This window comes from Lagopus muta, chromosome 3 (assembly GCF_023343835.1).
Source record: "Lagopus muta isolate bLagMut1 chromosome 3, bLagMut1 primary, whole genome shotgun sequence".
Taxonomy (NCBI): domain Eukaryota; kingdom Metazoa; phylum Chordata; class Aves; order Galliformes; family Phasianidae; genus Lagopus; species Lagopus muta.
In genome coordinates, this window is record NC_064435.1 from 38,849,782 (window position 1) to 38,862,230 (window position 12,449).

Here is a 12,449-nt window from a genome sequence, read left to right on the forward strand (position 1 = left end):
ACGGTGACTCCACCACTCCGTGGGCAGCATGTTCCAATACCTCAGCACTCTTTCTGAAAATAAGTTGTTTCTAATATCCAACACGAACCTCCCCTGTGCAACATGAGGCCATTCCCTCTCATCCAATCACTGCTACCTGGGAGAAAAGGCCAACCTCCACCTCACCATAACCTCCTTTCAGGGAGTTGTAGAGAGTGGATAAGGTCTCCTCTGAGTCCTCTCTTCTCCAGACTGAACAACCCCAGTTCTATCAGCTGCTCCCCATCAGACTTGTGCTCCAGGTCCTTCACAGCTTCACTGCCCTTCTCTGGACACACTCCAGGGCCTCGGTGTCTTGTAGTGAGGGGCCCAAAACCGAACACAGTACTCGACACATGGCCTCACCAAAGCTGACTACAATCACTTCCCTGCTCGTGCTAGCTGCACTACTTCTGACACACTCCAAGATGCCATTGGCCTTCTTGGCCACTTGGGCATACTGCTGGCTCACGTTCAGCCAAACATCGGCTAACACCTTTTCCTCCATGCAAAATCCCTTCGTAATTGCTGCAAACCCCAAAGCAGAAGCAGCTGTGTAGAATCTGAAGAAGCCCAGCGCTGCCTTCCCTCAGAGCTGCCAGCACCCAGCAGCGCTTCCCCTGCACCGCCCCGGTCTCCCGCCAACCCCACCGCAGCCAATCGGGGCGGTGACGGCGGGAACAGCCCCGCCCCCGGCCACCGCCCCGCCCCGCCTCCCGCCGTTGGCCGTAGTCCCGCGGCCGCCCGGCAGTCCGGTGTATGTGCGGCAACAACATGTCGGCGCCGCTCCCCGCCATCGTCCCGGCCGCCAGGAAGGCGACGGCCGCCGTGAGTCTGGGCGGGAAGTGGGCGCGACAGCGCAGGTTTCGGGAACCCTGACGGGCGGCGGCCCCCGCCCCGCTTTGTTCTCCGCCGGGCCGGGGGCGGCGGCGGCCTGGGGGTGACGCCGCGGCGAGGCCGGGCCCTGCTGAGAGCGGGCGGTGAAAGGCCCGCGCAGCGCCACGGGTCCCTTTCGCCTGGTGCTGGAAAGGTCGCGGTGGAAAGCGGGCGTGGTGCCGCGCGGCGCTTTGGGCGCTTCCTGCGGGCGGTGGGGCGGGGGCTGCAGCCCGGGGGTCTCGCTTTCTTGAAGTTGTCTTAAAGCGCGATTTTATTTTTCCTAGGTGATTTTTCTTCACGGACTGGGAGATACCGGGTGTGTATGTCGATGTGTTAGTGCCTGCCTGTAGCTGTGAAGGGTTCCGGGTGGGAGGTTGTGTGCCTTAGCGATGGGAGCCGCTGAAAGTTGCTTAAACTTCGTACTTTGCAGCATCCGCTCGGCTGACTGCACGATTGTCAAAATCTGAAGAAAGCGTGCAACACAGAGAGTCAGCGTGCATGTTTATGCGATGTGGTTTTTGCCGTTTGTCAAATTAGCCTTTACACGTGGCTAAAAGAAAAAAAATCTCCGATTTTTTAAATCTAACCAGGTCTTCTCAGTCATCTTTTTCTTTTAAATCCTTCTTTGGTCTTTTGTGCTTTATTATTAACACTCTGCGAGTCAGATCACCCACTCTTTGTTAGTAACATATTTTGTACTGGTAGGAAGCAGGTTGCCATCTCCAGCCTGGATTTCAAATGCCTGTGCACTCTATGTGTTTGAAACTTCCTTCATTTCATGCAGTATGCATTAACTTTTTAGGATGATACTGAAAACAGGGTATTATGGCTGGTCTGCTGTTGGTTGAGTAAATTCAGCTATGTCACTGAGTTTGTTACAGGTGTCTTCTCTTTAGAAATGTCTCTTTGTTACCCAGTGTGCTGAGTGAGTTAGGGGTGCTGAATAATGAGAGAAGTCAGGAAATCCAGTGACCGTTGAATGTTTGAAGAAGAGTACAGACACAGCCAGCAGTTATGCACAGATTTGGCTTTGGGTCTGGTTGTGTACAAGCGTAGTTCAGCCCTAGCGTGAATCTCACTGAGCTCTTAATTTAAATAGTGATTCCAATTACCTGGTTTCTAGGAAGCTTGATGGCCCATGTCCTGGGCAAACCTTGGGCTCTGTGCTTTCATGCAGCATATGCTTGAGTTTTGAAAAACTGCCTGATTCTGAGAGCATGCAGGCTATCCGAAGTCAGCATGCCTGGTTTGATTGAGTTGGCTCTACATGGTCCGTGCTTAGGTGTTGGTTTTCTTCTCTCCGACATCAATAGATGCAGTCAAAAATGAGAAGGCTGCCTGTGGAAAAAAGCTTCCTTAACTCTGCAGAAGCAGCACAGTGAACTCTGTGCCAGTGCTGAGTCTGGAAGCAGTACACATTCATATGTTCATATGTTGCAGTGCCAAAGCTGTTAAATCCAGCCAGGTAAAGAGCAGACTTTAAACAGAGCCTAAGTGGTATTTCTGCAGCTGTGACACAACTGTGATAGTCTAGATAAAATTGGATAAAGTGTCCCTGGCTGTATATACGCAACAAATACTCAGAAGCAGGATAAACCTTTACATTTAGTAATGTATTCATAGCGTATTGGCCTATCTGTACAGTTCTTCTAGAAATATTGACCTTATTCAGCATTTTTATATGTGCTGTGTAGTTTCAGCAAGATAAACATAGGAGCTGAGCTAGTACATAAACGACGTACAATGTGTTTTTTGTTAACAGGCATGGATGGTCAGAAGCACTTGCAGGTATCAAAAGCCCCCATGTAAAATACATTTGCCCACACGCGTAAGTTTGTAACTTTTCTTGTTTCATCTTTTCTGTAGTTAAATACTGAGGTACTTGTGCGGATGATGAATCGCATGGAATTTGGGATGGTTATAACTTTTAACTAAAAAGACACTGAAAACAGTTTTGATTCTATTAAATATTTTGTTGCTTTTTAGGAACCTTTGGACAAAATTGCATTCATTTTTGCTTTTATTACTCATTCAGGCTGAAAACAAATTGAAAATCTCTAGATATAAAGTTAGATTGTTTTGACTTTATGCTTTCACCTGATTGAGGTATCTCCTCACCCCCTGTCACTCATTACAAGCCATTCTTAACAAGGAGTAATTTTTTGTTTTATTCACCATTAAATAAACTTTGCATTATGCATGTACGTGTCTTAAACCTGTGTGTGTATAGTAGTTGCAATTTCCATGTTACGTATAGAGCATTTCAGAGGTTCACAGGATATTCTTATATCTTCTGCAAATAATGCATTTTGGGCTCTCTTCGCAATTTGAGAACTGAAGTACTGAGCAGGGTGAGGAGTCAGTAAATAATCCTAGATGTATCTTAATGCTTTTAGTTTACTTTAACACAAAATTCAGATTTTCTTCTTCTCTAACAGCAATAAGTAAGCAAGCTGTTCTCTTTGCCCTTTGTCTCCTTTCAGTCTTCCCTGCAGACTTTATGTTCCTCTGTTTCAGTTGATTAAAACAGCCACATTTGATTCCTCATGCAGTCAAGTGAAGTTATCTGAGAAGATGCCGTACAGCAGCAGCATGAGGGTGGGAGTGAGTCTTTGAATGGAGTCAGGCATTGCTTAAGCAGCTTCTGCTGCTGAGGGGAACAGGTGTGGCTAGGCTCTGCCATTATGCTGCATTTTGCTGATTGTTAGGTTTGCTGATGCTGTGTACGTTGCCTTCATCCACTGAGCCTGTCTGTGGAACTGTGATATACAAGTCTTATTTAGAAATAGCTACATGGAACATATATATGCTTGTATTTTCCATGTGTGGGTGTATATATAAAACAGCCCGTTAATGTTTTGCCTGATCTCCAAGCAAAGGTCAGCCCTGAATAATAAATGTGTTTGGAGAGACTGATTTCAAGGGAGATTAGTTGAAGACACACTACAGGGTAGCTAGTGTTAATTATGGTTTGGAAGAAAAAGAGAGATGTAATTCAATGACGTAACTGCATCTGCATAATTAAATTTCAGCATGTACCTTACGTCAGTGTTGTTCATTCTCGTTCTTAGGCCATTTATGCCGGTTACTTTAAACATGAACATGGCTATGCCATCATGGTGAGTATTTATTAAGCTGCAAACAGTTTGATTCAAAAGATATCTAGAAGTCTGAGCTCACTGTTCTTAATTAAAAATCCGGGACATTCTGAATGGCTTCTTTGAATTGGATGGAAGTATTAAAAGCTTTTTGCTTCAATTTCCTTCTATAAAAGGGCTCTCAAAGTATACTGCAGTTTTCTGTGTATGTGTGGTAATAGTTATTCTCAGTTCTAATCTGCATGTATTAAACTACATTAAAAAAAATCTAATTTTACATCTATAATCTATAGTCTGTTGTATACGGATTTGTGGTCAGTAGTAGCAGAGGTTTGAATATAAATGCCATTGCTACTAAGTGAGCAATATTTAGTGCATCAGTAGAATTAGGATGTCTAGCAACTGTTCTTTAGAACATCCATTCTGAATAGAAAGGAGGAAAAATACGGTAGTTTCAGCGTTCTTAAGCAAGCCCTCGTGATTTTTTTCTGCTCTTGAAGTAACTTGAGTTTGTTTCTTCAAACAGTATTTTAATTTTGCATGCGTGATGGTTAAATTTAAGTCCCTGCTGATGTTTTTGGAGCAAATATCAAAACCGTGCTGCTTAATCTGCAATAAATGACAGAAGAAAGCAAAGCTCTCAAAAACTTTGTTGCCTCAAGTATTTTAGCAAATTAGCAAACGTTTTAGGTCAAGAATTTTATTGTTCATGATTTCTTGGAAATGGTGGGTAATTAATCTGAAATATGTCAGCCAGCAAGCATTCTAGTTTGGAAAGTATGTCAGTGTTGTGCTTTAAAGTAGTGGAATGGATGCTCTAATGAGTAATGCTCTTGTTGATATTTTTGTAAGGTTTGATATCGTTGGACTTTCTCCAGATTCGCAGGAAGATGAAGTTGGGATCAAAAAGGCAGCAGAGAATGGTATGTTTAGGAATACTTTTTCAGTCTTGAAAGTACTTCCATGTATTGTTAGGAGCTAGTGATTAGTCTGGAAGAGCCTATTAGATTGAAGAAGACAAAATTGTTAGGAAAGGTAATATGGATGCACTGTATCTAAATTTAGCTTTTTTTTTTTTTTTTTAAGCTTCATGACTAAGTAGGCAGTTCATGAGTGAAAACACTTCATACATTTCAAACCTTCAAAGATGAAACAGACAAGGAAGCCTGTATGCTTGTTTTTGTTCTTCCCTTTTAAGATATCCTTCTGGATAGCATAGCAAGTTGGAGCTATGTGGGCATTCATTTGTCATGCTGGATAGTTAGAACATGATACCATTTTCCAGGCAGTAGACGACTTCCTTGCATGTTTTCCTGATCAGAAGTTATATAGTGGTACTGGAATTTTTGATTGCATCCTAGATTTTTGGTACTTTGTTATTGTATAGCAGACAAGGTTTTTCTCTCATGAGCTTTATGTTGGCATCAGAGAATCATAGAATCACAAGGTTGGAAGTGACCTGTAAGATCATCTAGTCCAACCGTCTTCTCATTACCACTGCTACCACAAGCTACTAAACCATATCTCACAGCTCCTCATCCAGACAGGGAGGTGGTCTCTCTCCTCTCCTAGACTTTCTACAGAACAGAGTGCATTTTAATTACTGGCCTTTGTGTTGCAGTTAAAGCACTCATAGATCAAGAAGTAAAAAATGGAATTCCTTCCAATCGAATTATTCTGGGAGGCTTTTCTCAGGTAAGGTATAGTTAGAACCATCTTCTTCTAGGGGAACAGCTTAGCTTTCCTAATGTGGGAAATCCAAAGTTGAATGGGTGTCTGTTGCTTCTGACATTTTGAGGTGTCAGTTTCTCTTTGCCTGAATAACCAAAGTTTATGTAAATAATTAATTTTCTCTGACAAATGAACTTGTGGAAAAAAGTTACTAAAATTAATAGCAAGTTATTAGTTATGTATGTACCTTCTGTAGTGCTGTATGAAAATCTTTTTTCTTTAACATCTTGCTAGCATTTTAATCTACTTTTAATGTGATAGATATTTCATGGTCTGGATTTGTTAGGGAGATATATTTCCATCATTTGTACTTCTAAAATATCCTAATTGGCCAATATTCTACAGACCTATTAGGTCTGTAGATCAACTCTGTAGTCTGTGTTGAAGTGAATTGAAATATTAAACTTGAGATGATGCTGTCATGAGTGACACTGCTTTATTTCTTGCTTGGGTTTCAGCTGTGAGTTGTGGTACATTTTCTGTTTTACTTGTGAATTGATCACATGAGCTTGAAGGGAAAAAAAAAAAGCACAACAAGTGCATATAAGAATACTGCTTTTAGTATTGATTCTAAGGAAGAATAAATTGGAATAGAAGAAGTTCTTTAAAGGAGAAACCAAAGATTGTGAAACAAAGCTTGCAAGTAACATTACCTTCACCATTCTAATACGAATCTGTTTATTTTAGGGTGGAGCTTTATCATTGTATACAGCTCTTACAACGCATCAAAAGTTAGCAGGTGTTGTAGCCCTCAGCTGTTGGCTTCCTCTGCGTTCCTCTTTTGTTCAGGTATTTATTTATTCTTTCTGAAGCAGTTTAGCACTGGCAGAATGAGTATACCTGAAGATTGTATCTTGTGCAGGAATTAGTATTACTGAGTATTAGCTGCAGCTGGATAACTCAGCAGTTCTCAGAGTAGGGCACTGGGGGTTTAAATTCTAGCAAGAAGGGGAATTGAAGAAGTACTCAGCAGTTTACCTCTGCTTAACATGACTTTCATATGAAATCATATGTTTTAAAAACTGTTCTGAAATCAGTGTCAATTTTGTTTTGCTGGACTTTTTGTTTATTGTTTTTTATTCCCCCTTCAGAATTCACTTTGTCACACCATAAGGAGTAGTGCCTTGGGATTATTTTCTCCCAGAGATATTGAAGTTACCCTGCTTACTTTCTCCTCCTTCTCTTCTCACCCCTGACAGGGTGCTGTTGGTGTCAATAAGGAGATTCCTGTTCTTCAGTGCCATGGGGACTGTGACCCACTTGTTCCTTTAATGTTTGGTTCTCTTACTGTTGAGAAGCTAAAGAGTATGATAAATCCAGCCAATATAACCTTCAGAACTTACTCTGGCATGATGCATAGTTCATGTATTGAGGTAATGTTCTTAATATAAATATTTTAGCTAAGTATGGTTTTATTTTTTCCTCAAAACAATTCTAGGGCTTTCAAATTTTATCTTTATCAATTAAAAGCACATAATGCTACTGACTTATTTTACTGAATAGCTATAATATTGAATGCCTGTCTGCAAAAACATCCAAGGGAAAAGTTTATATGACCAGTGGGAAGTTCCTCAGAGGACTCTTATTTTTGGGACTGGGCTGGCTGAACTGTAAAACAATTTTTATTTTTTTTTTCCTAATCTGTATTAATCACATTAATAATTACTGAATTAGAAGGCAGACTGAATTCTCACAGCACCAGTGCAACTTGATATTTTGAGGAGAATTTTGTGTGGTTTTGAATGGAGACATCAGAAAAATGTGCAAGGAGGGTTGATATTAGGGAAGTGGCAGCCACAAAATGTGTTTATGGCTCAGGCTCAGAAAACAATTGAGCTGATTTAATAATAGCTTGCAACTGCCAGAAAAAGGTGGACTAGTTCCTTCTGCTCATGACTTTTTGGTGCTCTCCTCCAATACTAGCTCTGGAGCTGATGAGAGATTTCTTTGAACTATTTTAATTCGCAAAAATAGTAAAGATTGCTGGCATAAGTTTTGCTGCTTTAGTGAGTTGAAACATCTGAATGTACACAAAGTAAATGATAGGAGTTAGAAGAGGTGACAAGGAACAGGTCTTCCACTTGTCTGTAGCAGTAACTTAATTTGGATTGTTGCATCTCTTGAAGAAAGTTTTTGGGCTATTTATGCAGTTTTATTGCATTTAGGCAGTAAAAACATGGAGTTGTCATGCAAATGTGTAAATATGTGCTCTTTTTTACAACACTTAGTACCATGTGATCTATTTTTTTCATAATTTATAATTTTGGGGCCATAACCTCATGTATTTTCTACACTTGCTTAAATTTCTATTATCACGTACTCCTATTGTGTATTCTGATGAAGGAGCTGATGTAGTTACAAAACTTCCAGAAAATAAATTATTTTTTAATGTGGATTGGTTTTGCAGTCTAATTCACTTAATTGCTTCTCTGAACTGAAGGAAGAAGCATCAGGCAGTTAAAGCAGTTTGGCTAAGAGAAGGAGCTGCTGGCTTTTCATGAAGCTACAGCTTTAGCTACCTTCAAATCCAATCCAGCCTCAACCTGGTGCTATTCAGTGCACACGATTAATTTGTAATAGAGAAAGTCAGAGAAGGTGACCTCTGCTCTTTTTTTTTGTATTTTAAGCATTTGTGAGTAAAGATACGTTTAGTGCCTTGAAGAGTTAACAGCACTGACTTGTTGTGTGCCAAGTAATTAAATCATGTCAAATAACTAATGAAACACTCAATATTCTTAGCCCAGCTGCCCACAATAACTGAAATTTTGAAACATTACTTAGTGAATGTATTTAGCAAGGAACTTAACTAATATGTACCTTTATCTTTGAGCAGGAGATGATGGATATAAAACAGTTCATAGACAAACATCTACCTCCCATAGACTGAAATGACACGTGAGAAGCCTTCTACATAAACACCAGCATCAACTGTGGTAGAGTTAGTCTTTTCACATGCCTGATAAGAAAGCATTACTTCTGTACCTGCAGTGTTACTACTGTGTTGCAAATTTATACTTAAGACAAGGAGTAAATTGTACACATATGTGAGAAATGATAATCTTTGTAGTATTGATCATCCTCTGATGGGATTGAAAAATGATACAGCTAGGTAACAGTGATAGAATGTAACCTGAATGTAACTATTTTAAGACTTTTGATTGCAGAATTTTAAACTATTTGTACAATCAAAGACTAAACTTATGTGAGCAACATAAATGCGACCAGTTTGGTATACTTGAGACATGATTTGTTCTTAGTACTCGTTGAAAACAAATTAAAACATTTTGTGTATGTAATGGATGTATAAAGTGCACAACATGTAACAAAGTGGGCATATGATTGTAGAATAAATGTTACTGAGGACAAAGCTTTAAATGTTAAACATTAATTGTTGCTCCAAATAGGGTTTTTCTTCTAGAATGACTATTATAGTCAGCAGAAATATTTCCTGCATTTAAAACACCTCAGTTTTAAATGTTTTCATACAGGTAGATACTGTGGAAATGATGAAGGCACTCATTCCTCATTAGACCATCATTTGTTGCTATGCTGCTGTCATTTAGTTTGGATTACTATAAATTTATGCCAAATGCTGACTCAAACAATTCTGAAGAAGTGCATAGGAATAATTTGAGTTTTGTTTAAAATTCCTATTTTCATATTGAATAGCCACCTTACACTTCAAAATTGTAGCTTTCATTTATATAGAAATGTTGATGATGTATTTTACATGAGCTATTCCAGCATATAGTTTTGACTTTACTGCCTGCTTTGGAGTAACTAAATGAAAACAGTGCAGCTGTGTAGTTTTTAGTTTTGTATATTGTTGAATCTCATCCGTAACACATTCTTACCATCTACTGCTTTCTTTTCTTCATACTGACACTTGAGATTTGTCTGGAAAAGAACACAACTTTATTTTCAACTGTATGATTTTGCATTTCCCTAGATTATTGTAGCCTAAAAATATGCTGAACTACTATTGGGGGAAAAAATCTTCAAGATAAAAAATGTCTCTTCTTTCAGAAGCTTACAATTCTAAAGTGCTCTGGATTACAGAAATCAGTGTGACAGCTTTTTTTTTTTTTTCTTTTCTTTTGTAATATACTTTCTGAAGTAGATGTTCTTTAGAGTTTATAGACCATCACCATGTGCCTAATGTTTAAAAAAGACACCATGGTTTTTACTACATAATATGGTGCATAACAATGTTCTATACTAAAATATGTTTGCAAGCAAAGAATGTTCCTGTCTTGAGTGCATCCGTGATGATCCGTGATGATCTGTTTTGTCAGCATTGTGATTCATACCTACATAAAAGGTACTTACTCCTCAGCCAAATTAATCAGTGGTCTTCTTACAGAACATTTGGATTTATATCAGAGGCATCTGCCAGGACAAATATATATACATTGGGAACTGCAGTCTCTAACATAGCTGCTGCCAGAAACCTGACACATTCACTTTGTCTGAGTTCTCAGATTTTAGTACTTTTCTTCATATATATCGAACTTCATTTTTAGGAAGCCAATTTACTTTCCTAATCCAGCTTCTCTGGTATACTGAATATCTCTTAATATGTAAAACTTAAGAAATGATTTATTTTCACTGTATTGGAAAAATTCTAGAAATTCTGTCTGTGGCTGAGGAAAGTATCAAGTTTGAAGTTTAATTAGTCTTTTTACTTGGTCACCGTGTTCTGTATATTTGCCAATTTGTCTTTCAGCTAATTTTTTTCACATAAGGAAGCATAGTGTTATTGCAGTTGTGCCAATGTTCTGTTGAGAAAATAGTGTTTTCTAGCTTGGAGTCATTCCCAAATTGCATTAGCTAATATTCCAGTCCTGCTGAATTGCAAACTTGGTAACATAGCTGTATATTGCCCCTACATTTTAGAAGGCCACTCATTCCTCTATGTCTAAACTATGTCCTGAATATTGGCATGTTTCCAAAGTTCTATATGAGCTTCTGATTTTTTTTTTCCTGTACTGTTTTCTTGTGCTGTTTGTAAGTTGTTCAGTAACATCATTCTACTCTTGTTTATCTTCTAACTGTCTACTTGTTTGACATTTTTTTCTTCTGTTGGAATAATTTTAAAAAATACTTTTAAGATGCTAAAGTGAGATCACTCCTAGCTTTATTCTATCTTAACACTTTTCTCTGAGGCACTGTGTTCGTAGTTTGGAGTCAGTTTCTAGTACTTCTGCGTTTTCAGCTGTCAGCTTCAATTGTTTTCTTCATGATGCTTTCAAATGTTCTTCTATAAATGCTTTATATTGTAATTGCATTCAAATACCTGGCTATCATAACAAGATTTCTTGTTATACCGTTGTTTTGCTGCTTACTTAAACCGCAAAGAGCTGTGTTACCAAAATGTATGTAAGTAAATGTCATGACTTATTTGAATTTCTGTCTTCTAAGAAGAGTCCTTCCTCATGTTTGTGTTGCAGGGGAAGATGTGTATGTTGTAGTTAGAAGTTCCTAAATAATTCAGAAACTAGAGAAAACTTTGTGGATGTATTTGAAGCCTCTCCTGTCTCTTCCCATAATACAGTGTCCAGAGTTACTGACTTGACTTTATTAATTTCCCACCTACTTGGAAAGCTGTGTGTGATCCTGTAGCTGAACTTAATCACTGCCTGATGTGATTTGATGCTAGGACAGTTGTCATAACTGGTGTGTATAATGATAGCTTGGCCCAGTGTATTTATTTCTACAATTTCTATTAAAACGGAGATGTTGGGCTGTCAGTGTTCTAAATATAAAGATCCCATTCTCAGAAGCTACAATTTAAAACTGGCCAAGAATTAATTTTATTTGTGCAGTATTAAACTTCCCCCAAAGGGTATGATGTCTGTTTAACCTGTTAAAGCATTTGATATGAAAGTGTCAATGTTTTTATCTGGGGTTTTCTAACTCCCTATCGCATTTCAAGTTCAACTGGTACTTACATTCATCTGCAGTTTTGTGAAGTCAGAAGTCTGACTTCTTGTTGCTCATGTTTTAAATAAGTGCATCAAGTTATGTATTATAAGCCAAGTCTTTCAGCCAGTCTTGAAGTACAACTGTGGTGAGGGCTGTGTGTTTTGGTTTCTTATTCCTGCCTTGTATGATTACAACACAGTAGATTGATTAAAAAAAGTACTGTATGCTGTAGCTGATACTAGAATTGTTAATTAAAACATGTTCTCTCTGATGGGCTACACTGAACTTCATTAAAGTTATTAGGATGCATCTTTCATGTAGGGATGCTATTTATGTTAACAGATGTGACTAAGAACAATCTTGAAGGTGTTAATGAAGCCATATCATAGAATCACAGAATGGCCTGGGTTGAAAAGGACCTCAAAGATCATCTTGTTTCAACCCACCTGCCATGGGCAGGGTCACCAACCACTAGACCAGGCTGCCCAGATCCATATCCAGCCTGGTTTTGAATGCCTCCAGGGATGGGGCATCCACAACCTCATTGGGCAACTTGTTCCAGTGTGTCACTGTGTATCTTAAGTTTTTGTGAAGAAATACTGAGCACTTGCTCTTTATGTTATCAAGCATAAGCCATTTATATTTAATGTAAACATTTAAGATGTAATTTAGTTTGCTCATCTATGACAAGGAATCCTAACTTGGAAAATTACTTCTTTAGTAGGGAAAATGTAAAATGTTTCCGTTTTTATCATTTGTGAAATAAAGGTGGTGTGGGCAAGTGTTCACAACTGTTTCTAT

The 12,449-nt window shown here is 38.8% G+C and overlaps 1 protein-coding gene across 1 annotated transcript; it reads left to right on the forward strand.

Moving 5' to 3' along the window:
* The first annotated feature begins 722 nt into the window (after positions 1 to 722).
* LYPLA1 (lysophospholipase 1) lies at positions 723 to 9,822 on the forward strand. The gene is made up of 9 exons (XM_048940138.1): positions 723 to 846; positions 1,179 to 1,210; positions 2,657 to 2,722; positions 3,966 to 4,013; positions 4,845 to 4,915; positions 5,614 to 5,687; positions 6,411 to 6,512; positions 6,923 to 7,096; positions 8,557 to 9,822. Exons 1-9 carry the CDS (start codon positions 778 to 780, stop codon positions 8,608 to 8,610), a joined length of 690 nt encoding a protein of 229 aa, XP_048796095.1. The 5' UTR covers positions 723 to 777; the 3' UTR covers positions 8,611 to 9,822.
* Positions 9,823 to 12,449: the final 2,627 nt, after the last annotated feature.